The sequence below is a fragment of the Ceratotherium simum genome, chromosome 29 (genome assembly GCF_057802395.1).
Source record: "Ceratotherium simum simum isolate JZ-2026a chromosome 29, ASM5780239v1, whole genome shotgun sequence".
Classification (NCBI taxonomy): Eukaryota; Metazoa; Chordata; class Mammalia; order Perissodactyla; family Rhinocerotidae; genus Ceratotherium; species Ceratotherium simum.
Genome location: NC_141928.1, coordinates 39,972,729 through 39,997,277, shown reverse-complemented (window position 1 = coordinate 39,997,277; position 24,549 = coordinate 39,972,729). Strand labels below are relative to the sequence as shown.

The window sequence follows — 24,549 nt, the reverse complement described above, 5'->3', positions numbered from 1 at the left end:
GAGTGCCCAAAGCATCTGATAAAATGTCCACCTTGGGATCCCACCTTCTGTGCAGTGGGGAGTGACCCTGCACCTAAGAAAATAAATGTGGTTTGTGTGTGTGTGTGTGTGTGTGTGTGTGTGAGGGGGTGGGGCTGCCCCCATCCCTTCCCCTCAGAGTGGTCCCAGGTACACATCCTCTTCCCTCTTGTGTCTGCGGAGGGCCCCAGCAGACCTCAGACTCTCACTCTGGACACCCTCTCACTCCAGGAATAGGGCCGCCTCGATTACCTGCTGTAGAGAGTACCCTATAAAGCTGAGGGACCTCAGGCAAGTCTCTTCCCTTCTCCAGCCTCAGTGAGAGCTGGGTCTGAGCAATTCCAAGAGGCCCTTTGTGCGGACTGAAGTCCTGCAAGTCTGCGGGCATCAGGGCCCTGCCCCCCTCTAGTCGCTGGGGTGGATTGGGAGTCTGCTTAGAGAAGCTCTGGAGAAGGAGAACGTTCCGTTTGCTTTCCTCATCCTCCTTCCAGCAGACTTCCCTCCTTAACAGGCCCCTGGGGAAGGCAGCTGGGTTCCATGGCCCCAGAAGCCGGCAGGAGGGACTTCTTGCTCCAATGTCATTAAAAGTTCAAGTGCCTCTCTACCCCAGGATTCATTAGACCTGCTGCCCCCTGAGCCCAGTTTGGTTGAAGGGAATGTGTGGCCTTTTCATCCAAAGAAGTTTTCACTAAGGGTTTGAGGCCTCTCTGAGAGAGCTCATCTTGGATTGAGGTCAGAGAGGGAAGGTCTTTGGAGGTCACCTCTTGCCCTGGCACTTTCCCAGGGGAGGAAATAGGCTGGTTCAGGGAAGGGGCGTGCCCAAGTTTACCCAGAGCCAGACTTGCTGGCTGCCGGAACATTCCTCCAGGTGGCAGGGAGATGAGCACACACCTAAGATTGAGTGGAGAGGAAGTGGCGGGGGCCTCAGCGTGGAGGGCCCTGGGACCAGTGGCCTTGGGGACCCAGACGCAGAACTGCAGCTTTGAGGAGGCCCCACTGCGTGTGAGGAAGAGCTTTGAGAACGGCCAGACAAATCCACAGCAGAAAGGGCTGCCCAGGAAGATAGCGGGTACAGGTCCCTGAGGCGTGCGAGTGGGAGGGGCAAGTGCTTATCTAGGACGAACAGAGTGGATCGAGACCAGGAGCGGGAGAGGTGTCTGTGACCGCTCAGGTCCTGCCCGCTCTGTAAATTCTCCACCAGGCAGGAATGGCGTCATGGCTGCTGGAGGGAGGGGGGACGGAGCAAGGAGCCTGCCGTTTATGGCCAGTTGAGACTGTCGAACTGGGAACCAGGAGGCTGGACTGGGGCCTGGCCTCTCTGAGCTCCGTGAACTCCTTCCTGCCTCCTGCAGCCGTGGGCTACCACCCAGACCTTCTTGGCTCCCAGACCTGGCAGAGCCGAGGACCCAGAGACGGTTAGTGGTTCAGCTTCCCTGGATGGTGAATATCTGCCTGTGGTGCCTCACTGGGCTCCTGAAGTGCAGGACGATCCGTTCCACAGAACCGGACTCAGTCCTGGAGGACTCTGGGCTGCGGGACAGGGGGCCACAGACCCTCAGATGGCAGCTCTCACAAGTCACCTAGTCTAAACTCCACTGCAGGAATATTGATGGCAAACACGTATCAGGAACTGGTTTAGGTGCTTAATAAGTCTTAACTCCCTGAATCCTCAGAAAACGCTATGTGAGAAGATACTCTTATTAGCTATTTTACAGATGAGGAAACTGAGGCACAGAGAGGTTAAGTAACTTGTGCACAGTCACAGAGCTAGTGTGTCATACAATTCCAGAACCCATGTTCTTAATTGATGTGCTGTATTGTCTCTAAAAGAGGAGGGAGGTGAGGCCCAGGGATGGGAAGGGGCTGGCCTGGTCACTTGGCCAGGCAGCAGGGATGGGAGAGCCCATGGCCCTGGATCCCTTATCTCCAGCCTCAGGGCTCTTCCCTCCATGGCCCCTCCTAACAGCTCCTCTGTCCCCACCCAGCCTCCCTGTGGGTCTCCCCAGAGTTAACAGTCGCCTGGCTTCACCCTTGGCCGGCAGCTCCAGCCCAAAGAGGCTGTGCCCACATTCCCTGGCTGCTCTCCAGACCACAGGCACTGAGACAACAAAGTCCAGTGACTGTGAGGGCTGAGCAGAGGCTGCAGAAGGGGAGGAAGCAGTAGGGAGCCGCCGAGCGGAGGGGACTGTCCAGGTCCCAGATGCTGGGCCTCCTGGGGAGCACGACCCTCGTGGGCTTGGTCACGAGTGCTGCTGTGGCAGTGCTGCTGCTGCTGCTGCTGCTGGCCACCTGCCTGAACCACGGACCGCGGGACCATGATATGGAGAGGAATCTGGCTGCAAGGAGAAACCGAGTCCGGTGGGCCCAGCCTTGGGTCTTCCCAGCCCGGGGCCACCCGAGACACTTTCACCATCCCCATCATCCTGGCCATGGGCCTCCCTTGCACCACGTGGGCCTCCACCATCAGGTCCACCACCACGCCCACCGGGGCCACCACTGATGCCTGTGGAGGACAGTCACGGCCTGCACTGCCATCACCAGGACAAGTGGACACAGATGTTCCTGTGGCGAACTCTGGGCACCGTCCCCCGGGTCCTGCTGGGGCTTCCTTTGTAGGCTGTGCCCCAGTGTCTGCAGAGGCAGAGGACTGAGGAGCACCGGGGTCGGGGTGGGGCGAGAGCGGGCGTCGTCCTTTGGGGATGGACACCACCTTGTGACTGTGACTCCCAGCAGGCCCCAGTATTGGTGGCCTGTTCATCACCCCCGTGTGCCGCGCACAGAAGACGTACCATGAAGTGGACTTCTGCCTTCCTCAGGCCTCTGGCCGGGGCAGCGGGGAGGGGCCCCGGCAACGCCCTTCGTTTGGAGAAGGCAGTGTGAGGCTGCACAGTCAGTTTACTGGTGCCTTAACACAAGACAATAAAAGCCACTCAGAAATTTTGCAAAGAGGCTCTTGATTGTAACTCAAGTGGGAGGGAGGAAGTGGCCAGGCTTGTGTTGCATTGGGCTGGGACCTCCCTCTCTGATGGGAAGTGAGTGCCTGCAGCAAAGCCTTCTGCCTGGGGCTCAGGGTGGCTGTGCAGTGGGAGAAATTCCGGGGACAGGAAGTGCGAAGGGCACGGGGCCTGAGCTCTGAGGGAGGATTCAGGGTTTGCATGCAGCCCTGTTCAGGGCTCTGTGTGCACCACTGGGGCTCTGGGCTTCCGTGGGACAGTCAGAAAGGGGAGGCGTGGGCTGCCCAGGTTGGCTGCCCAGGGCTCTACCTTCAGTGCTCTTTCTAGCCCTTCTCCAGGGCAGACTGAGCTCTGAGACCTGCAGAAGCCCCACTGCGTGGGCTGTGTTGAATTTACTGTTTCCTTGATAACTGGGGCAGGGTTTCTTATCTCAGCCTTGAGTCTCCAGCCAGCCTGCCTGCCTGCAGCCGTGGGGCTGGGAGGGCGGGGTGAGGTTCTTTAAACTGGAGGATGTGGTGCTGGGCGGCCTGGGGAGACTGCTTGCTTCCTTGGGTCTCAGTTTCCTCTTCCCTAAGATGGGATAGATAAGAGACTCCTTCTTGCCAGAGCCAGAGATGTGTTCCTAAACATTCCACCAATAATTGGGGGATTCCACAGCTGGGAAGGAAATCACACTCTGAGCCTTCAGCCGGTGACTGTGAGCTGGGTGGGGGGACTTGGAGGGAGGAGAGGCTTGGGGGCCAGGCGACGTGGTAGGGAGGGACTCGAGAACAGGCCAGAAAGTCAAGGGCCTGGTGACTCACTGGAACAGAACGTCCTGTTTCTTTCCTATTTCCCGGTGGATTCTCTGTGAGGGCTGGGGGTGGGGAGGGGGAGAGGGAGGCAAACTCAACCTGACAGCCACGCTAGACTCAGGGGTGGGAAATGGACCACGGGTCACCACACACTCTGCAGTGTCCTTCACATCCGCCTCCCCTCCTCCCACCCCTGGGCCTGTCCTAGCTTGCCCCCAGCCTGGGTTCCTGCCGCAGCCCCTCTGGGTCTGCTGGCCTCCAGCCCTGCCCTTTTCTGAAGCATCTCCAAGTTGTCGCCTGAGGTATCTGCCAAAACTCCTCGTTGCCCTTGATAAAGTCTCTGCCTCATGGTGGGCCATTCAAAGCCCCCGGATCAGTTCCCAACCCCCACCCACCCCGCCCCACCTTGCCCTTTTGTCCTATCCATACTGCTCCAGTCATGGCCCTAGAGAACACCCTGTGCCTTCCTCTCTCTCTGTCCTTGCCCAAAGAGGATTTGTTGCTCCCTCCAGTGGGTTTCCAATTTATTATTATTATCATTATTTTTGTATTTCTGTTGGAGCCCTGACCACACTCTCTTTCCCCAGAGATTTATGGGAGGATTCAAGGGCCCTGCTCTTGCAGATCTGAGACCTCTTTGAGGGCTCCCTGCCCCCCAGTGCAGAACCAGACCACAAGACAGATGATCAGGAAGGATTCTCAGAGCCCCATGTTCTCTGGAAAAGTAAATATGATGGGAATAATCATTGCCAGAAGTTTGGGGCCCGAGGGACGCCAAGTATGGCCGTAGGGCCCTGAGGGGGTTAGCCGAGGGCCTTTGGGCTCCTGCGGCCTCGCTGAGGGAGCTCGTGCTCCCACTCTATCCCCCAGTGCTGGGGTGTCTGAAAGGTAGGAAGCATTGAACAGATGGAGGTCTGTAGCCCACTGGCCTGGACCTCCCCTCCCCCTCGTCTCTGCAGAGCCCCCTGCTGGTCTCTGATGGCCTGCCCTTCCCAAGTGTGACCTCCGGCCTCTGGGAGAACTGGCAGGCTCTTTATTTAGGATGCCTGCCATCCCCTTGTCCCGGTCCATGCAGGTGGAACATATGGGATGTGGTCTTTTTTCCGATCAGTTGAGATGACGGATGCTGGGATCACACACACATATCTAAGTGATGGATATCTGGGAGCCCGGTTGCATCTGGGGCTCCTGGGCAGGGGCTGTAAGTTGCAGGGTTACAACACTCCCAAGAAGAAGAGAAGACACCTGGGAATAACCCTAACGACAAACATCTCTGACTTGTGGGCCAAGGTCGATGGCCATCTTGCTCTTCTCAACTCTCCTGAGAGTGCTGCTGCCACCTGTCACAGTGCAAGGCTGTTGGGGGCGGTGTGGCGGGTGCAGAGCTGGGAGGGCACTGTGGGAAAGGCTCTAACCTTTGTCCGCCTTTATCAGCAGTTACTCTTTTTGCCCTGGGCTGAAGGTGCCACACTGGTTATTCCACGTTGGTCATTTCATGTTGCAAACCGCCAATGTGAGGTCATGAAGACCCATAAGAGCCTTCAAAGCAGACTGTGCCCGTCCTCACTATGTAACCCGGGTCCCTCTCCTTGTGCCCCACAGCCTCCAGTCAAATACTGAATGTCTATTATGAGGATGGACCAGAAGGCCTATTTTACAGATGAATCAAAGACGGGTCAGCAAATCTCAGAAACAGAAAAGGAAACCAATACAAGGCAGAAGGTAAAAGAGCTGAGCAATTGTCCTTTATTCCAGTTTAAAAATGCTGAACTACACGCACCCACAAAGAACAGGCAAACAAGCAGTCAAAGGAACAAATAACCCAGCTTGAAACTCAGTCCTCCTGGGGCCCTCCATCTCCCGGATCCACTAGTTGATCTTGGTAATTCAATGTGAAACCCCAGCACCGCTGATTGCTCATCATGTTTCTTTCTCTCTGTTCCTAGTTGCTCCAGTTAATACGAAGAATTCAAGGTGTCCAGCTTCCTGTCACAGCCCCAGCTTGCTCCACGCACCTCCTCTGCCTGCGCGAGCCCAGGTTGTCTAACCATTCTAGAAAAGGGAAGAGTGAGAACTTACAGGGCGTCATTTATTCTGGACAGTCACTCTCCCAGTCTGTGTGTAGGTGGTTTCCTAAAACTGGTACTAAAGAAATTTCGCTGGAGGGCCGGCCCCATCGCGTAGCGGTTAAGTGTGCGTGCTCCACCGCCGGCGGCCCGGGTTTGGATCCTGGGCGAGCACCCAGGCACTGCTTGTCAGGCCATGCTGAGGCGGCGTCCCATATAAAGTGGAGGAAGATGGGCACAGATGTTAGCCCAGGGCCAGTCTACCTCAGCAAAAAGAGGAGGATTGGCATGGATGTTAGCTCAGGGCTAGTCTTCCTCACAAAAAAAATAAGAATAAATAAATTAATTAAAAAAATTAAAAAAAAAGAAATTTCACTAGTGCCTTGGAGTAATTGCAAAGGACTCAGGCTGTGTGATCTTGGGCTAGCCCTTGGCCCTCTTTGTCCTTCACACTCTGATTTACTAAAATTGCAGAATGAGGCAATTGCTTTGTGGTCCGTGGTACCTGGGAAGAGCATTAACCTAGGAGGGAAGGAAAGAATCCCTCCTTGGGCATTTGGTGCTCTGGTTACCACTACTCATTAGCATAGGCCACAGGCAGGCTGCTGAACCTCTGTGACCGTCAGCACCTTTATCTGAAATGAGACAACGTCACCTCACAGCGTTGCTGGAACGATTCTAGGAGCTAACACCTGGCTGTGTCTAGTACCTGGAGTTATCGTTTCTCACTACTCCATTTCTGAGTTTGGGTAAAGTGAGGCTAATAACCCAGTCTCCTTTCTGGAAGTGGTGGTGGTCTCAGGAGGCGTTGGCTGTGACAGAGCTGTGACTGACTGAGAGGACTGAGAGTCAGGGTGGAGCCCCTTCTGGCAGACTTCCTCGGTGGCCTGGGCCTGGCCGACGACATCCTCCCCACCCCACCCCCCCAGCCCCTACCCTGGAGAACCTGGCAGGGGGCAGGACTGGAATGGCATGGGGGGTGTTTGAGGGTGTGTGGGTAAGTGTGGTCACCAAGGGGAGAAGGCAGTTGTGCAGGTCCTGGGCCCTCACTCACAATTGGAGGAAGGAATTCAGGAAGTGCTCACAGCCACTCAGACCTCTCAGAGCCTAGTCCCAGGCAGGAGCAGGGCTGCAGCAGCCAGGGATGAGTGTGCCATGGCCTGGCCCCTGGGGCGGCCACCAGGTCAGGAGGCCAGGGCACTGCGTACAGCCAGAGCTGTCCTTCCGGGAGCCCCGGGTAAGTTTTCACAGCACCTGGATGTGGGTAGCGGGCGTGAGCAGGCAGCAGGGAGGGCTGGAGGAGGCTGGCACAGAAGAGGGCTTCTTCCGGAACCACAGGGCAAAGGAGCCCCACAGTGTGTCACTGAAGGGGCTCAGATATCCCGCGGAGCCTGCCCTGCCCTATCTAAACAGCACTCTCCCAACCCCGTCCAGAAAAGGAGGCCAAACAAAAGAGACCCTCCCCACAGCCCCTGCCACAGCCCCCATGCACTCGTGGAGACCCAGCAGTGCTCCCTTACCTTGTCCAGAGCTGGCATTTCCTCCCCACCTGTGTCCCTGCCCCCAGCACAGGGACAGGGGTCTTGGGAGGCAGCAGATAGGCTGATTCGAGGACTGGGCCAAGGTTCCTCTAGGGGAGGATCCCTGGCGCATCCCGCATTCACAGGATGGGGAGTGTTTTGTCTTTGGTCTGAGTGTACAAACTCCCTTGAAATTTGTAGGTGTCACCAGAGGGCTGTGTTGGCAAGGCTCCCTCTGAGCAAAGTCTTCTGCCCCCTCCTTCCAGCCCCTCCGGGTCCAGGGAGCCTTGAGTGTGTATCTTTCAGGACGGCGCTTCTTCTAGACGCCACCTGTGGAGTTGACCACAGCCCTTGGAAGCCTGGCCAGAGGCTTAGGAAACAGCACCAGAGACCAACTGAGGTCAGAGTAGGGCCATGAGAGGCGCCCAATGGCCTAGAGGGGGCACGACCCAGGACCTCCGACCAGAATCTTCTCAGAAGACTGCAGGGAGAGCGGCTGGAAGAGCCTTCTGCTCCAGACAGGGAGCTAAGGCTCCAAGACGCACCCCAGTTGGCTTAGCAGGTCAGCTGCCACACGGGGCCATGGAAACGGCAGTGGTTGCAGTGGTGGTGGTGCTGCTTGTGGTCACTGTGGTCATCACCTGTGTCCTCTGCTGCTTCAGCTGTGACTCGCGGGCCCCAGATCCTCAGGGGGGCCCTGGCCGCAGTTTCACAGTGGCCACATTTCGCCAGGAGTCTTCCCTCTTCTCGGGGCTGGGTCACCATGCCCAACCAGTGGTGGGTGCCCAGGACCTCTCGACCGTCATTGAGGCCTAATAGCCCCCAGGATTTGTTCTGCTGGTGGGTCAGACTCACCCACCCCCCAGCAAGCCTTCCCTGGAGTCCCACTCCTCTGAGTCTGTTATTCTGGTCCTTCTCGCCTATATCTAGTGAACTCCCTGTCCCATCCCATCCCAGCCTGCTGTGCCCTCCAGCCTGGGAGATCCGTGGTGGTGGAGCCAGGTGGGAGTCATCTCTGATCCCTGAGAGCACACCTGGACCCTACCCACAGATGGGGCTTAGAGTGCCAAGAGTGAGTGATGGGACATGGTGTCAGAGTGTATGGTGGGCCAGCTCTGCTGATCTACAGGCGGCACCGAAATATCACTGGAATTTATTGTGAACAGGGTGCCGGTCAACTCAGGTTACCCCAGGATGCCTGCAAAACTGGTTCTATTGACACCAGAGGAAGCAGCGCCCTCAAGTGGACATTTTCATAAACCACCTCCTCTCGGCTCCCCTCTTGAGAATTTCTGCTATTAGTATGTGCACCGGGCACAGAGGCCAGTCCTGGGGCCTGTGCCGCCAGCTGCCTGAAATCAGCCTTGAAACTCTGAAACCAAAGAGCCGCTTCCTGAGAACAAGTGATTTATCCCATAACTGAAAATGTGTATTGTTTTATGGGTCTCCCAAGAATCAGGGTTGGAAAACCACAAAGGGAAACAGAAGAGAAAATAAGAGTCAGAGAAAGTACGAGATGTTTTATTAACAGAAATCCAGAAAGAAGACTTGGAAATATGTTTTGAATGAGACTTTATTACTGTAGTCTAACAGGTCACTTCTATTCTTAGAGAATGTGAGTTATTTGCATCACTTAGGAATGATGGAAAAATCACGAACTGGAAGATAATTCCAAATAAGTTAAAATATTATGTTACATTTGAGAGCATGTAAAAAAACACGATGTTCAGTTTTTATTAACAGAAAGTCTGTTTTCTCTGTACCCATGAAATAAATGCTGTGCCATATTTAGAATATGGTTTGAAGGCTGCAAAATTCTGAGTATCCTGGCTCTATGGCTCCATCCAGCCCCGAACGGGTGGCTCTCCAAGGACCTGCCTGTTGCGGGGGGCAGGATGGACACTGAGGGGGGCTATGGCCTCTAATGGGGCCCAGACAGGCCAGCCTGGCCATGTGGCTGCCACAGGAAGGACTCTTGGAGAGGGATGCTTGAGGCTGCATAGGTGCAGAGGGGTAAGAGGCCAGGCTGACGGAAAGAGATGGAGCGGGGGGAGCAGGGGGAGGGGAGAGGCACCACCCAACGCCAGGAGCTCCTGGGGACCATGTCTTGGTTACCCTGGACCCTTGAGCCCCCACTCAGGGCCTTCATATGCATGTGGAAGGAAAGCTGGCTGCAGAGATGCCTGGAGACGGAGTAAAGGGAACTGTTGTAGGTTGTGTTCTCCGCAAGTGAACACTGAGACAAAGTTTGGGGTGCAAGATGTTTATAGAGATCAACATCTGTGAGGAGAAAGAGGAGGAAGCAGGATTGGATAGAGGAAGAACTTGTATTATGATGCAGGCCATCAGTATACCCCCCTCCTTTGCAGTCTCTGAAGGCGCCCCACCCCCGCAGAGTTTGCCCTCAGGCAATCAGCTGTGCAGCTGAGGCTGCCCCTGAAGTCCTTTTGAAGGGGTCCTGGGCAGTGCACCTCCACAGGAACTCACGAGGGGCCTGTTCTCAGAGGCGTCCAGACCAGTCAGAGGTGGGCAAGTCTGTCCTGACACAAAGAAATGCCTGGGCTTGGGAGCTGCAGGTGGGCAGAGACGGCAGTGCAAGATCTGAGAGAGGAGAAAGAGTGGGCCTCAGCCCCTCTCTGCCCTCAAGCAAAGTCAGCTCTGTTCCAGGTCAGGTACGCTTCAGCTGGACGCAAGTATCAGGACCCCAGGTCCAGGGCTTTGTCCCTGTGCTGCACAGTTGCAACCTCCCAGGGTCAGTGGAAGGAGGGTCTGTGGGCTGGAATCACATGACTCTGAAAACAAAGCATTGGGGGTGAGCATGGCCTCATTCTGCAGGCGATGGGCAGTCTGGCAAGCCCTGACGTCTCCTCATTTACTCACTTGCTCATTCACCCACTCATCCATCCATCTATCTACACCTCCCATCCATTCACCCACCCACCCATCCACCCACTCATCCATCCACCCACCCACCCACCTATCCACCCACTCATTAATCCACCCACCCACCCATCCATCCACTCATTCAACCCTCTACCCACCCACCCACCCACCTATCCACCCATTCATTCATCCTTCCATCCACCCATTCACCCACTCCATCTACTCACTGAGTCTTCTTTACTCATTTGCTCATGCATTTATTCATCTGTTCCATCACTTGTTCTCTTATTCAGTCTTTCGCTCCTTCATTCAATAAACACTGGCTGAGTACCGACTTGTACCAGGCCCTGCCTGAGGAATGTGGGAGTCAATCAGACACAGTCCTAGCACTCAGTGAACTCCCAATTTAGTGACCTGGACAAGGCCACAAATAACACACTCAGATGCTCAGGAGAGGGAGAACTGGGAGACCCAGGGCAACCTGGAGGAGGTGGCCCTTGATCTGGACTTGAAGGAAAGAGGGCACTTCAACAAGCAGAATTTGGCGGAGAGTGTTCCAGACAGAGGGAACAGCATGAACGGAGGTCCAGAGAGCATGTGGGGGCAGGGAATAAGTGGTTCAGCCTGACTGAGCAGGAGGAGACGAGGCTGGACAACAGCCAGCTCCTGGGGGAAGCACTTCATGCCACATCTGGCAAGCATGCTTCCAGGCAACAGATGAGGAAGCAACAAAGAGGCGGCCTTGCTATCGGCCTGGGCAGGCACAATCTTTCTGAGTACACACACACGCCAGCATTGAAACCTGCTCTTGCTACTGGGCAGTGGTGGCTCCTGCAGTGGAGCCGGAGGGAAGGTCCTTGGAAACTCTGGGGGAGGCCAGCTAGGTGTGGAAGTGAACCTGAGGGCGTGCGAGAAGAAGCTGTCCCAGGAGAGCAGGGAGTTTGAGAAGGGAAGGCAGTCAAGGCCAGCACCCTGGAGCAGGCTGACAAAAGGGAGGGGCTGAGGAGGAACAACCAGAGTAGGGACAGGAAGTGGGGGAGTGTTCGGGGCAGAGAAGCAGGGAGGAGGGCTGCCAGGCTTAGCAATTAAAAAATACAGGACATTTTATTCTCAATAGCCAAGACTTGGAAGCAACCTAGGTGCCCATCAAGAGATGAATGGATAAAGAAGATGTGGTATATATACACAATGGAACACTACTCAGTCATAAAGAAGATGAAATCTTGCCATTTGCGACAACATGGGTCGACCTTGAGGGTATTAAGCTAATCAAAATAAGTCAGAGGGAGAAGGTCAAATACTGTATGATCTCACTCATAAATAGAAGATAAAAACAACAACAAACAAACACATAGAAACAGAGATTGGATTGGTGGTTATCAGAGGGCAAGGAGAGAGGGAGGAGGGCAAAAGGGGTGATTACGCACATGTGTGGTGATGGATGGTAATTAGTCTTTGGGTGGTGAACACGATGTTCAGAAATAGAAGCATGATGATGTACACCTGAAATTTATATAATGTTATAAATCAATATTACCTCAACTAAAAAATAAAGAAAAAGAAAGGGGAACAATTGTTGTGGGGCTAGATGAGCTAACTTGCAAAATGCTTAGAACATTACCAGTGCATAATAAGCAATCAGTAAATGTTGTTGTTCTTGTAAAAAAAAAAAATACACAACATCCCCTTAATTTGGAATCTCAGACCACAGATAATTGTTAGTATAAATATGTCCCATGCAATATTTGGGATATACTTATACTAAAACACTATTTATGGTCTATCTGAGATTCAAATTTAGCTAGGTGTCCTATATTTTATCTTTTAACCCCACAGGGGAGAGAGTGGTTCTCAGAGAGGGTGGGTCAACTGGTTGAAAGCATCAGGAGGGCTGGTGAAGATGAGCACGGAGAAGAGACCTTGGATTTTGCAACATGACAGTTAACAATGACCTTGGTGAGAACAGTTTAGTGGAGTGAAGGGAGCAGCCCTACAGCAGTGTGCGTGTGTGTGCAGGGTGTGTGCGTGCATGTGGTGTGTGTGCATGTATGTGGGGTGCGTGTGTGCGTGTGTGGGGTGTGTGTGCAAGGGCAGTGGAGTCAGTGGGACCTGAGGAAGGGGAGATCACAGTTGAAGATAATTTGAAAGGAAGAAGAGTGATGTATTATGGCCAGAGGGGCATTGCGCTGAGGAAGAGTTTATTATTATTATTTTTAAGAAGGGGAGAGAGATTGAGTGTGTGTAAGGCCTGAAGGAGAGGATTGGAGAGGGAGACACTGACAGTACACCGGCAAGGAAGAGAGCCATGGAGGAGGTCCCTGGGGTGAGGTTGGGAGCCGGAGCCCAGAAAGGGGGTCGGGGGGTCAGGCCTGGATGGTGGGGTGGGGGAGGGGGAATGCTGCCTGGAAGGTCTGGGGATACAGATAAATGCTGCACGTATGTGTGTGTGGGGGACAAGGGGGATGAGCGCGTCATGCCAGATGGGCTGTTTTCTCAGTGAAGGAGGAACATCTTCTCAGAGATGGGTATGGGGGCTGGGGTAAGAAGAGTCTGGAGTGATGACCCAGAGAAGGGATGAGCAGCTCCTCCAGTCCTGCTTTTCTGACATGTGTGGAGTGTGTGGGTGTGAGAATGCGTGTAGGGCATGTGATGTGAGCATGGAATATGTGTGTGGTGTGTGTGTGTGATGCGTGTGGGGGGGGTGTGTGTATGTTGTGGTGTGTGTTGGCCCCAGGTGCTCCTGCCATTCTGCCCAGTGCAGCCCATTGTGTAAGAGGAGGTAGGGCTCTACCCCTCCGAGGGAGGAAGGCAGCAGTGCGAGGACAGAGACTTAGGCTGGCACCAGACGGCTGGCAAAGCCGGGAGTGCTTGTCTGAAGGTAGCAAGGGAAGGGGCTGCTCAAGGTCACCCTGGAGGTGTGGGGTGAGCCACACTTGAACACAGGCCCCCAGTTTCCAAATCCAATGCTCTCTCCATTCATTCTGCCACTAATACCAGTTCCTGTTTATTGGGCTCCTCCAGTGCACCGGCACCACACATTCCACCTGTCACCTCGTCAGTGCTCACGGCAACCCCCCATCTCCACTTTAGAGCTGAGGGACAAACGCCTCGCAGCGCTGCTGCAGCAGGAGCGTGCAGGAGCAAAGCCAGCCTGTCCTTTCCCTCTGTAAAGGGGCCTGTATCAAGCAAACTCCCAGCTGACCCACTTCACGTCTTCAGGATGAGGGCAAGGCTGGTTTGCCCTGGGTTTCCCTGGACAAAAGCCTTGCTCACACCTGCCCCACCTGGATCTCTGACTCGGAAGAAGGAAGGGGTCTTTGCCATACACAGTTCTAAAGGGCAGCCCACAAAGCCTCACCCCAGATGAATATCTGTCGAGGGCTGGACTTGTGGGTTAACAGACCTCAGTCCTGAGGCCGCCTGCCAAGGCCTCCCTCAGGCCTCGCACCTGCGGAGGTCCAACTGTGCCTCTCGTGCACGGGGCTCGCTACCGCCACCAACTATGGCTTCCCTCCCAGCTCTACCCCAGGGCAAAGGGCAGGGAGAACCCTGCTCCCTTCCACCCAGCCCCGTCCTAGCCCTGCCCCCACCACTAACTTGCTGGGCCTCAGTTTCCCTGGTTGTACAGAGGAGATGAGAATCCTGTCCTGCCCTGTCTGAGAGTGGGAAGATCCTTGAAATCTCAGCTGTCAGGAGGGGCCCACCCTGCCCTGCTCTTTCTCCACATTCCTGGCCCTGTAACCAGTGTGGTGTTTCTCTCTGGGACAGGCTGGATTCTGGAGGCAAGAGGCCCTGAAATAACATGTTGACAGGAAAAGTACTTTCCTTAAAGGAAACCACTTGTTCCAAGGAGTACAAAAGGGTCATTGTGCCTCATCAGGTCCCTACACCCCCAGGACATGACACTGGAAAAGACAGACACACACATACACACATGCATTCATCCAGCACATTTGCAATAGCAAAAAGTTAGAAGCAGCCTAAACGCCAACCAGGAGGGGCTAATCTGGCAAATCCTAGCACAGCCATAACATGGAACTCAGGCTTAAAAACATGGAGGTAAATTCAAACTCATTCCCACGAAAGGGCATTTATCAGCTATCAGTAAGTAAAAAGTAGAGTAAATTAGAGAACTATAAACGTGGTAAAATTCTATTTCTGTTAAAATGCAGTTAGAGGCTTAGACAAGGGTGTGGAGAGCTGCACGTCCAGAGGCCGGGTGTTAACTTGCGATAGTCTCTGAGTGGGAGGCTGTGTGTTGGGGGGCTTTTGTGTTTACCTGCATTTCCCACAATGAATAGGTTTGCTTTGAATGAAAAAAAGCAAGAAACTAACAAAAGAAATGGAACAAAAGTTATTTTTTAAATTATAAAATAAACCAACTCCAATCTGAGATGAAGTTACAAAAATAGTCAGATACAGACTTAGAAATGGGGACAAATACTCCAGACAGACACATGGACCCGCAAACACACAGACACACAGGTCTTCTGCCTCACTCGAGTGGTGGAGGTAAGCAAGGTTGGGGAAGGCTGCTAAATTTCCAGATAACACTGGGATCTGGGCGTGTGGGTGACTGTGTGGACTCGTGGGCCTGAGGCGTGTGTTTAGGGGGTGGAGAGAGCAGAGGGAGTGTCCTGGGCCTCAGCCTAGCCTGAAGGAGAGGCCTGGCTGTGCTAGCACCCACCCTGTGCCTCCCTGATCCCAGGTCCGTGGTCCAGGCAGGGCTGCAGAACCTGCCACGGCAGCCCTCCTCCCACCCCTCCCCCATCCCCCAGCTGTAGAGGAGACACAGGGCCCAAAGCTGGGAGGACTTCCTTGCCACCACTTACGACTTCCAGGCAGAGGCATTCCTGGCTGCCCACAGGTCCCACTTAGGAAGCCAGAGCTTGGTGCATAATATAGAGAATCCCTCTGTGCTCAGGAACTTCCCAGTTGCAGGCACAGGGGCGGCCCCTCAGCCCCTGTGTGGGGCCTGGCCCTGGGCAAGGGGCGGCTGCCTCCTATTTCTGGGTCTGTTGTTTCTGCCCATGGGACTGTCCTTGTTTCCAGGTGTCAGAGTCGACTCACCCTCCTTGTGCCCTCTCCCCATGCCCACTGTCGCTGTCCTTGCTCAGGTCTCACCACTGTAATAGCCTCTGACTGGTCTCCCTGGCTTTACCTCACCACTGCCACTGGCCCCCAGAGGGATCTCTCTCAGATGCAGATCTAAACTCCTTAAAAGGCTACTGTGTGGGCTCTGTTCCCACCTTCAGACTCTTGGTATCTGTGGTAGGCATAATAACGGTCTCCCAAAGATATCATGTCCTAATTCCCAGAACCTGTGAATATGTCATATTACATGGGCAGAGGGGAATTACAGTGGCTAATCAGTTGACCTTAAAATAAAATGATTATCCTGGATTATCTAGGTGGTCCAATGTCATCAAAAAGGTCCTTAAATGTGGAAGAGGGAGGCAGGAGAGTCAGGCCAGAGGGATGTGATGTGAGAAAGACTGGAAGGTGGGAGGGCCCCCAGCCAAGGGATGCTGGCAGCCTCTGGAAGGTGGAAAGGAAAAAGCAAGGAAATAGATTCTCCGCTAGGGCCTCCAGATGGGAACCCGGCCCTGCTGACAACTTGACTTGAGCCCAGTGAGTCCCATCTTGGACTCAGATTGCTCGAACTGTAAGACAGTACATTTATGTTGCTGAAGCCACTAAGTTTATGGTAATTTGTACAGCAGTAAAGTGTCCTTGGCTCGACCATCGTGCTCACGAAGACTTGGGCTTGAATTTGCTCCTCCAGTTAATGCCATTCCTGGCTGCCCAGGAGAAAAGCACAGTGGCATCCAAGGGGCTGCAGGGATTAGAGCCGAAGGATGCTGCTGGGCTCCGGGGACAGGTGGGCTGGACCACCTCAGAGATGAGGATGGGGAGACAGAAGCTGCACTTCTCAGCTGATGGGGTGAGTAGGCTCAGAGTGATGATGCGTGATTGTCAGGCCCCATGTGGGTGCTGTGGGTGGTGCATCTCCAGCAATCCCAATCTTATTCTAAGGAAACCCCCACACAAGTGCGCACACGTGTACATCCAAGGGTGTTCCTGCAGGGTGATTCTTAATAGCGAAACATTATAAAGATCCAAGTGTGGGAGATTAAAATTTGGCCACCCTGAAATATGTCTCTTTACCTTAATTATTTTCTCTGATGCACATTTGACCACCCCCACTAACTGCCTAAAGGAATTTAACTCTGGGTGTGGACAGACTGGCAGGGTCCTTGCTAAGCCTATCCTTTTCAAAGTTCTGTTTACCAAATATTTACATTTGTAAAGGTATCTCCCTCTGTGTAGTGGGAAAGGGGGGAGAATGACCTTATCTGTGAAAACTCTTATCAGTAGCGAAGGAGAGGACTTAAATCTACATACTCTTGATTACTGTGATTTCTGTCTCTCCAGCCACATTCTCTATAGGTGGCCCTGCAAAGAATTGTCTGACAAACATTTACATTTCCCTCTCCATGTGAATTGTCTTCTTCCCCTCTGAAATCCCAAACCACTACCACCCCCAACATCCTCCTTTGTCTTTAGCTGAAGATAGTATTTAAGATGAGAATTGTTGCTATTGTTTTGAGAAACTCAGTTTCCCTGGTTTCTCCCATGTATACATGTTATTAAACTTGTTATTATTTTCTCCTGCTAACCTGTCTTTTAATTATTTGGCCAGCCATAAGAACCTTGAAGGAAAGGGTGGAGGGGGATTCTCCCTCTTCCCTGACACAAGTATCCACGGATAGGGAAATATATAGACAAATTATGGTACATCCACAAAATGGAATAACAGCCATGACAACAATGTCCTGACTGGGAAACTTCCCACTAGAAATGAAGAAGAAACAGCAAGTTTCAGAATGGTCTCATATAAAAAGGGGGAACAAATAAACAAGCACAGAAGAAAACAGAAACACTCCTGAATCACACGTGTGTACACGTTTGTAGAGACATGGAGAAAAAGTCTGGAAAGATGTGATGGCCACGGGGGTCTGCTTGCAGGGAGGAGGAGACATTTTTTACAGTAACACTTCTGTGTCATTTGAGCTATTTTAACAAGCACTTGTTGCTTTTTATTACAAGTACCTGTAATAGTATTTTTTAAAAAGATGGTACAAAGGTTAAGAAAAGCACACTTTACTACTACTGTTCAGTAAATAGTTGTTTTTGCAAAAAGAGCTCTCTGGGCTGGTGCGGGCTGCAGAAGGCCAAAGCCCAGCTGGGCGAGGACACTGCGGACACTGAGGAAGGACCGGCTCCCCTCAGTGGGGGGTGGGGAGGGAGGACGACAACACTGCAGACACCGAGGAAGGAATGGCTCCCCTTGGCATGGGGGTGGGGGCACTGCGGACACCAAGGCAGCACCGGCTCCCCTGGGCGGGGGGACACCATGGACACCGAGGCAGCGCCGGCTCCCCTGGGCGAGGTGGCCCGAGTGCGGGCGGGGGTCTGGGCCTCAGCAGAGGGGCTGACGGGTTCCTCTACGTTTTATGGCAGCTCAGACCGAAGTACAACTTTCTGGCGCCCATTTCTGTGAACCTTGACCTTCCTCATATCCACACTCCCCTTTTATAGCCCGTAACTGTCATGTGAGGGACAACATTGTCTGTTTTGCTGCCCAAGCCCAGCTAGCTGTAGAATGACGCCACTTGAACCTGGGGACCCATTGACAGCGAAGCTCCAGCCCTTAGGAGGGACAGGCGCCGGCGGAGAGTCCCAGGCAAGTGGCCAGGACGGGGTGTGGAGTCCGGGGAGCCGGTGCTTGCCCGCCGACCCCACCGGCCCTCACGACAGGGTGGGGTCAAGCGGGCGGAAGTCCTCTCTGTCCGGCGCCGAATACTCCACAAGGTGCCCTGATTTGCAGGGCCCTTCTGCAGCATCGCCTCGGCTGTGGCCCACAGCCAGCCTGGGATCAACCACGGTCTGTGGACGGGAAACCGAGGCTCAGACACTAAAGCCACGGCCCGGAGTCACTCAGCAATCTGGTCCCAAAGTTCAGGACGAAATGACGTCTGCTATTTTCCCGTCTCCTTCAGCCAGAGCTTCATTTTTATCTCTTGTATATCTTCTGTTTCCAGGGTAGATTTTGTTTGATAAAAGGGTCTGCTGCTTTAAAAAGTTTGAAAGTCAAGGATACTGTTTCGTTTTTCTTTTCTTTTTTTTTTTTTGTGAGGGAGATCAGCTCTGAGCTAACATCCATTGCCAATCCTCCTCTTTTTGCTGAGGAAGACTGGCCCTGAGCTAACATCTGTGCCCATCTTCCTCCACTTTATGTGGGACACCGCCACAGCATGGATCACAACCCTGGCTGCCAGCAGCCCAGCCTGAGCACTTAACCGCTAAGCCAAAGGCCGGCCCCTGTGCAGAGGTTTTAGACCATCATCATCTTACACCATACACAAAAATGAACTCAAAATGGATTAAAGACTTGAATGTAAGACCCAAAACCATATAACTCCTAGAAGAAAACATAGACAGTACGCTCTTTGACATTGGTCTTAGCAGTATCTTTTTGAATATCATGTCTCCTCAGGTAACGGAAACAAAAGAAAAAATAAACAAGTGGGACTACATAAAAATAAACACTAAATTTTTCTTAGTGTTTGAAAACAAAACTAATTTTTAAAGTTCTATTCTTAAAATTGAAATGATCCCTTTCCTAAATACTCTCTTTAAATGTCTCCAATATTCTCAGAAGTTTAGTGTAGTTAACACTACACTGTTTCTCTTGATCAAGAACCTTCTGTGAGCATCTCAGCTGGCTGATGTCTGTGTTTGTGTGAGCAGGGACTATGCCCAGTCTGTCTTCATGGAGCACACAGCATCTAGTAGCACGATGCCACATTAACATAATGATGATAATCTCCATTTGTCTAGTGGTTTACACTTTACAAAGCCCTTGTAGTTCACTCCCTGTCCGTGGCAGCTCCAGTTGCAGAGAATGACCTTTTCTCTGTCCTTCTTTGTAATAAGCCAGAGGGAATCTGATGCACGTTCTTCATAATGAAAGCTTCCTCCCTCATTTATTCATCCATTCAACAAATATTCATTGAACACTGCTATGTGTTAAGTGCTATACTGTGCCCTGTGCTGGGTGCTATGTGTCAGCAATAAACACAACAGATGAAGGCCCGTCTCCCATGGACTGGACATTCTAATGGGGAGATAGTCAATAAACAAACAAATGAAGAGATTATTCATCAGGTGGTAATAAGCATTATGGGGAATAACAAACAGTACGGGGATGGAAAGCAATGGGAAGGTGTCCATCTTAGGTACATGAGAAGGTGCCCTTCATGCAGAGACCCAAGTGATGTGAAGGAGAGTGCAGTGTGACAATCTGGAAGAAGCACACTCCAGGACTTGTGGCAGAAAGGAGTTTGGAAGGCCATCAGTGTGGCTGGAGGGGAGGTAGTGTGGGGCGAGTGGTGGGAGATGAGGTTGAAGAGGTGTACAGGACACAGATTCTGTGGGAATTGGTATTTTGCTCCCAAGTGTGACAGGATGCCATTGGAGGGTTTTGGGCTGGGGAGAGACATGCTCATGTGGGGAGAGACACATGAAGAATGGCCTGCAGGGAAGCACGTGCACCCACTGAATGGGCTCCATTTGGATATATTGTGAAGGAGGCAGACAGGCCTCCCTGATGCACTGGGAGTACAGGGTGAGGAAAAGAGTAATCAAGGATAATCCATAGGTTTTTGGCCTGAGCAACCAGGTGGGTGGTGGTGCCCGCACTTACTTATATGGGAAAAACTGGGGAAGGAACAAGTTGGAAGAGGGGCATTGAGAAACTGAGAGTTGTATTTTGGACTTATAGAATTTGAGAATTCTATTATACATCCAAGTATAGATGTCAAATAGGCAGGTGGTTATTCAAGTCTGGACTTTGGAGGGTGAGTTGGGGCTGGCAACGTTGCTGTGAGACCCATTCTTGCTGACCTCTGCCACCTGGGCAGCTTAGATACAATAGGAGCCATTTATCTTACTTTAACGGCACCTGGAAATTCAGCATGATCCCATAACATCTTCATTGCATTTCAACTGGAATGTTTAGTAAGTTCTACATCTACCGAAGCTGTCAGGCATAAGACCAATAAGTTTCAAAACATAAAAAGCGATTTTGAAAAGGTAAAGATTATAAGTTTCTATTAAATTTACTTAACTGTTTTAGAAGTTACTTTGTTTCTTAATGACAATTTCATCAACTAGAAAGAACATTCCTTGAGCACCTGCTGGTGAGAGCATCAGGGTCTAGCAATCTCCTTCTAGAATTCAGTCCTAAGGATATAATCAGAGAGGTGGATCAAGTTTTCTCAACAAAGATGTTCATCTCGGAGAGGGGAAGTCAAGATGGCGGTGTAAGCAGACTCTGGACTCACCTCCTCCCTCAGACACAGCCAATTTACAACTATTCATGGAAAAATTACCCCTGAGACAGAACTGAAAACTGGATAAGAGGAACTCCTGCAACAACGGACAATCCTGATTGAGGTGGAAGAGGCAGAAACTCCCTTTTGGAAAGGAAGGACGCCACCTTCACAAGCCGCCTGCTTCACGGCTGCCCGGGAGCAGCTCAGAGGTACGCAGCCTCCCTGGAAGCGCGGGGCCCTGAGCCGGGGAGCGCCCCCACTGTGGGCATTTTGTGGACCCAGCACAGTCGAGACCAGCGGCATAATATCTGACTTTGCTGGCTACTAAAGCATTGGGCAGTACCCCCAGAAAACCTGGTTCACAAAGAAACTAAAACCGGCTCTTAAAGGGCCCGCGCGCAAACACACCCGTTTCAGAAAGGATCCTAAAATCACCAGAAAGGTGTACAGTGCTGTGGTGAAAAGAGACTCACCTAGTGGGCCTTGGGTGCATCTCGGCGGGAGGTGAGACCTCTCCAGGGACTGGGACATTGGTGGCGGCCATTGTTGTGGCCTGGTGTGGGCGTGCTGACACAGACGCCATTGGAGTTCTCCCTGGGGCCTGCTAGCCCAGGACTGCCCCACCCACTAGAGCACAGATTTGGTCCAGCTCAGCCAGGGCAGGCAGACCACCCTAGAGACTGGCCCCACAGACAACAAGCCCTCAGGCAATTTATGGGCCTGCATAGATTGGTGACTGGATTCTCTGCAGCCTGGTAACTGAGCTGACATCAGTGGGGCAGGGCAGGCACAAGGAGCGGGTGGAGAGTGTGGGGCGGTGGTGGAGTGTGTGGGGCTTCCGCCGGGGAGAGACTGGGTCCGCATCGGGTGGTCGGGGCACGCACACGGGGCAGGACTGTGTTGACTGTGTGTGTGGACATGTGGGTGGCAGGGCTTGTCAGCTGCAGAAGACTTCTGCTTCTCAAAGACCCACATAGGGGGTTTGCCCCACCTTCCAAAGCCTGAAACAATTGGGTGCTCCTGTGCCTGAGGCCAGCCCCACCCAGCTGCAATCCTCAGAGAGCTGACAAGAGACCTAATAGGCTGGAGGCTTATAGCAATTGTAAGGCCCTGAACCTAACAATCTGCCATGCTGGGGGCCCAATCACTTAAAAGAAATACTGCAACACAAATGTGGTATTAGAACTTGCAGCCAACTGTGCTGAGGCTCCCCACACCTGATAAAGAGACTGAAGGGCCTACAACAACTACAAGCAGCTGAGCATTACAACAGCTGGCCAGGAGCATAACTCGGACTCCCTGGGCGCCTACAAGGAGAGCAAACAGGCCACAACAGAAGAACACACATAGTCCACATAGGGGTCACCCCTGGAACATTGAGAACTGAAGGAAGCACACTGCAGACCTCCTAAGCCATCACTTACATAAGGTCACCTATCCAAGAGCAGGAGATGTAGCTGACCTACCTAATACGTAGACACAAGCACAGGGAGAGAGGCAAAATGAGGAGGCAAAGGAATACATTCCAAGTAAGGGAACAGGACAAAACCCCAGAAAAGCAACTAAGTGAAAAAGAAATGAGCAACCCACTTGACAGAGAGTTCAAACTAAGAGTGTTAAGGATGCTCACAGATCTTGGGAGAAGAATAGATGAACTCAGTGAGAATGTGAACAAAGAAATGGAAGATATAAAAAAGAACCAATCAGAAATGAAGAATACAACACTGGAAATGGAAAATTCACTAGAGGGACTCAAAAGCAGAGTAGAGGATACAGAAGAACAGATCTGTGAGCTGGACGAAAGACTAGAAGAAATTACCCAAGCTGAACAGGTAAAAGAGAAAAGAATTAAAAAGAGTGAGGACAGTCTAAGGGACCTCTGGGACAACATGAAGCACACTAACATCCATGTTATAGGGGTCCCGGAAGGAGAAGAGCAAGACAAAGGGGCAGAGAATCTATTTCAAGAAATAATAGATGAAAACTTCCCTAACCTAAGGAAGGAAACAGACATCCAGGTACAGGAAGCACAGAGAGCCCCAAACAAGATAAATCCAAAGAGGCCCACATCAAGACACATCATAATCAAAATGTCCAGAATTAAAGATAAAGAGAAAATCCTAAAAGCCGCAAGAGAAAGTCAAGTTACATACAAAGGAAACCCCATAAGGCTATCAGCTGACTTCTCAGCAGAAACCTTACAGGCTAGAAGAGAGTGGCACGATATATTTAAAGTGCTAAAAGGAAAAAGTTACAGTCAAGAATACTCTACCCAGCAAGGTTATCATTCAAAATGGAAGGAGAGATCAAAATTTTCCCAGACAAGCAAAAATTAAAGGAGTTTGTCACCAAGAAACCAGTGCTACAAGAAATGTTAAAGGGACTGATTTAAGGGGACAAGAGAAGACCACAAATAGGAAAAATTATCTATTTCCATGATAAGAACATAATGGATACAAATGCACAAAAAAGAGGTTAGATATGATATCAAAAACATAAAAGGAGGGAGGAGGGGAGTTAAAGAGTAGAGCTTTCAGACAGAAGTCAAACTAAAGAGACCATCAATTCTGCATAGAATAAGAAAGGAACAGAGAAGGACTATTAAAACACTGAGAAAAAAAATAAAGTTAAAAAATGGCAGTAAGTACATACTTATCAATAGCTACTTTAAACGTCAATGGAATAAATGCTCCAATTAAAAGGCATAGGGTGGCTGATTGCATAAAAAAACAAGACCCGTATATATGCTGCATACAAGAGACACACTTCAGACCTAAAGACACTCACAGACTGAAAGTGAAGGGATGGAAAAAGATACTCCACGCAAATGGCAATGAAAAGAAAGCTGGGGTAGCAGTACTCATATCAGACAAAATAGACTTTAAAACAAAAACTGTAAAAAGAGACAAAGAAGGGCATTACATAATGATCAAGGGAACAATCCAACAAGAGGATATAACACTTGTAAATATCTACGCACCTAATGTAGGTGCACCTAAATATGTAAAGCAATTATTAACAGACATAAAAACAGAAATAGACAGTAACACAATAATAGTAGGGGACTTTAACACTCCACTTACACCAACGGATAGATCATCCAAACAGAAGATCAATAAGGAAACATTGGCCTTAAACGACACACTAGAACAGATGGACCTAGTAGATATATACAGAGCATTCCATCCAAAAACCGAAGAATACACATTCTTTTCAAATGCACATGGAACATTCTCCAGGATTGATCACATATTAGGCCATAAAACAAGTCTCCATAAATTTAAGAAGATTGAAATAATACCAAGCATCTTTTCTGACCACCATGGTATGAAACTAGAAATCAACTATAGGAAGAAAATCAGAAAAGTCACAAATACGTGGAGATTAAACAAAATGCTACTGAACAATGACTGGGTCAACGATGAAATCAAAGAAGAAATAAAAAAATACCTGGAGACAAATGAAAATGAAAATACAACATGCCAGAATTTATGGGATACAGCAAAAGTGGTTCTAAGAGGGAAGTTTATAGCAATGCTGGCCTATGTCAACAAACAAGAACAATCTCAAATAAGCAATCTAGCAATGCACCTAAAGGAACTGGAAAAAGAAGAACAAACAAAGCCAAAAATCAGTAGAAGAAGGGAAATAATAAAAATCAGAACAGAAATAAATGAAATAGAGACCAAAAAAAAAAAAATAGAAAAAATTAAAAAAAGCAAGAGGTGGTTCTTTGAAAAGATAAACAAAATTGACAAACCTTTAGCTAGACTCACCAAGAAAAAAAGAGAGAAGGCACAAATAAGTAAAATCAGAAATGAAAGAGGAGAAATTACAACAGACACCTCAGAAATACAAAAGATTATAAGAGAATACTATGAAGAGCTATATGCCAACAATTCGACAATCTGGAA

General features: G+C 51.0%; 2 protein-coding genes and 1 long non-coding RNA gene across 3 annotated transcripts; 2 read left to right on the top strand and 1 right to left on the bottom strand.

Moving 5' to 3' along the window:
- Window positions 1–1,863: 1,863 nt before the first annotated feature.
- Window positions 1,864–2,942, top strand: HRCT1 (histidine rich carboxyl terminus 1). Its single transcript, XM_004443280.3, has one exon. The coding sequence runs from the start codon at window positions 2,219–2,221 to the stop codon at window positions 2,516–2,518; it is 300 nt and encodes a 99-aa protein (XP_004443337.1). The 5' UTR covers window positions 1,864–2,218; the 3' UTR covers window positions 2,519–2,942.
- A 2,547-nt stretch (window positions 2,943–5,489) lies between these two features.
- On the bottom strand, window positions 5,490–7,513 carry LOC147913275 (uncharacterized). The gene is made up of 2 exons (XR_015549046.1): window positions 7,353–7,513; window positions 5,490–5,818 (listed from the first exon to the last, which is right to left on the bottom strand). It is a non-coding gene; the product is annotated as an uncharacterized LOC147913275 (long non-coding RNA).
- SPAAR (small regulatory polypeptide of amino acid response) lies at window positions 6,885–9,159 on the top strand. Its single transcript, XM_087419612.1, has 2 exons — window positions 6,885–7,069; window positions 7,619–9,159. Exon 2 carries the CDS (start codon window positions 7,767–7,769, stop codon window positions 8,166–8,168), a length of 402 nt encoding a protein of 133 aa, XP_087275738.1. The 5' UTR covers window positions 6,885–7,069; window positions 7,619–7,766; the 3' UTR covers window positions 8,169–9,159.
- Window positions 9,160–24,549: the final 15,390 nt, after the last annotated feature.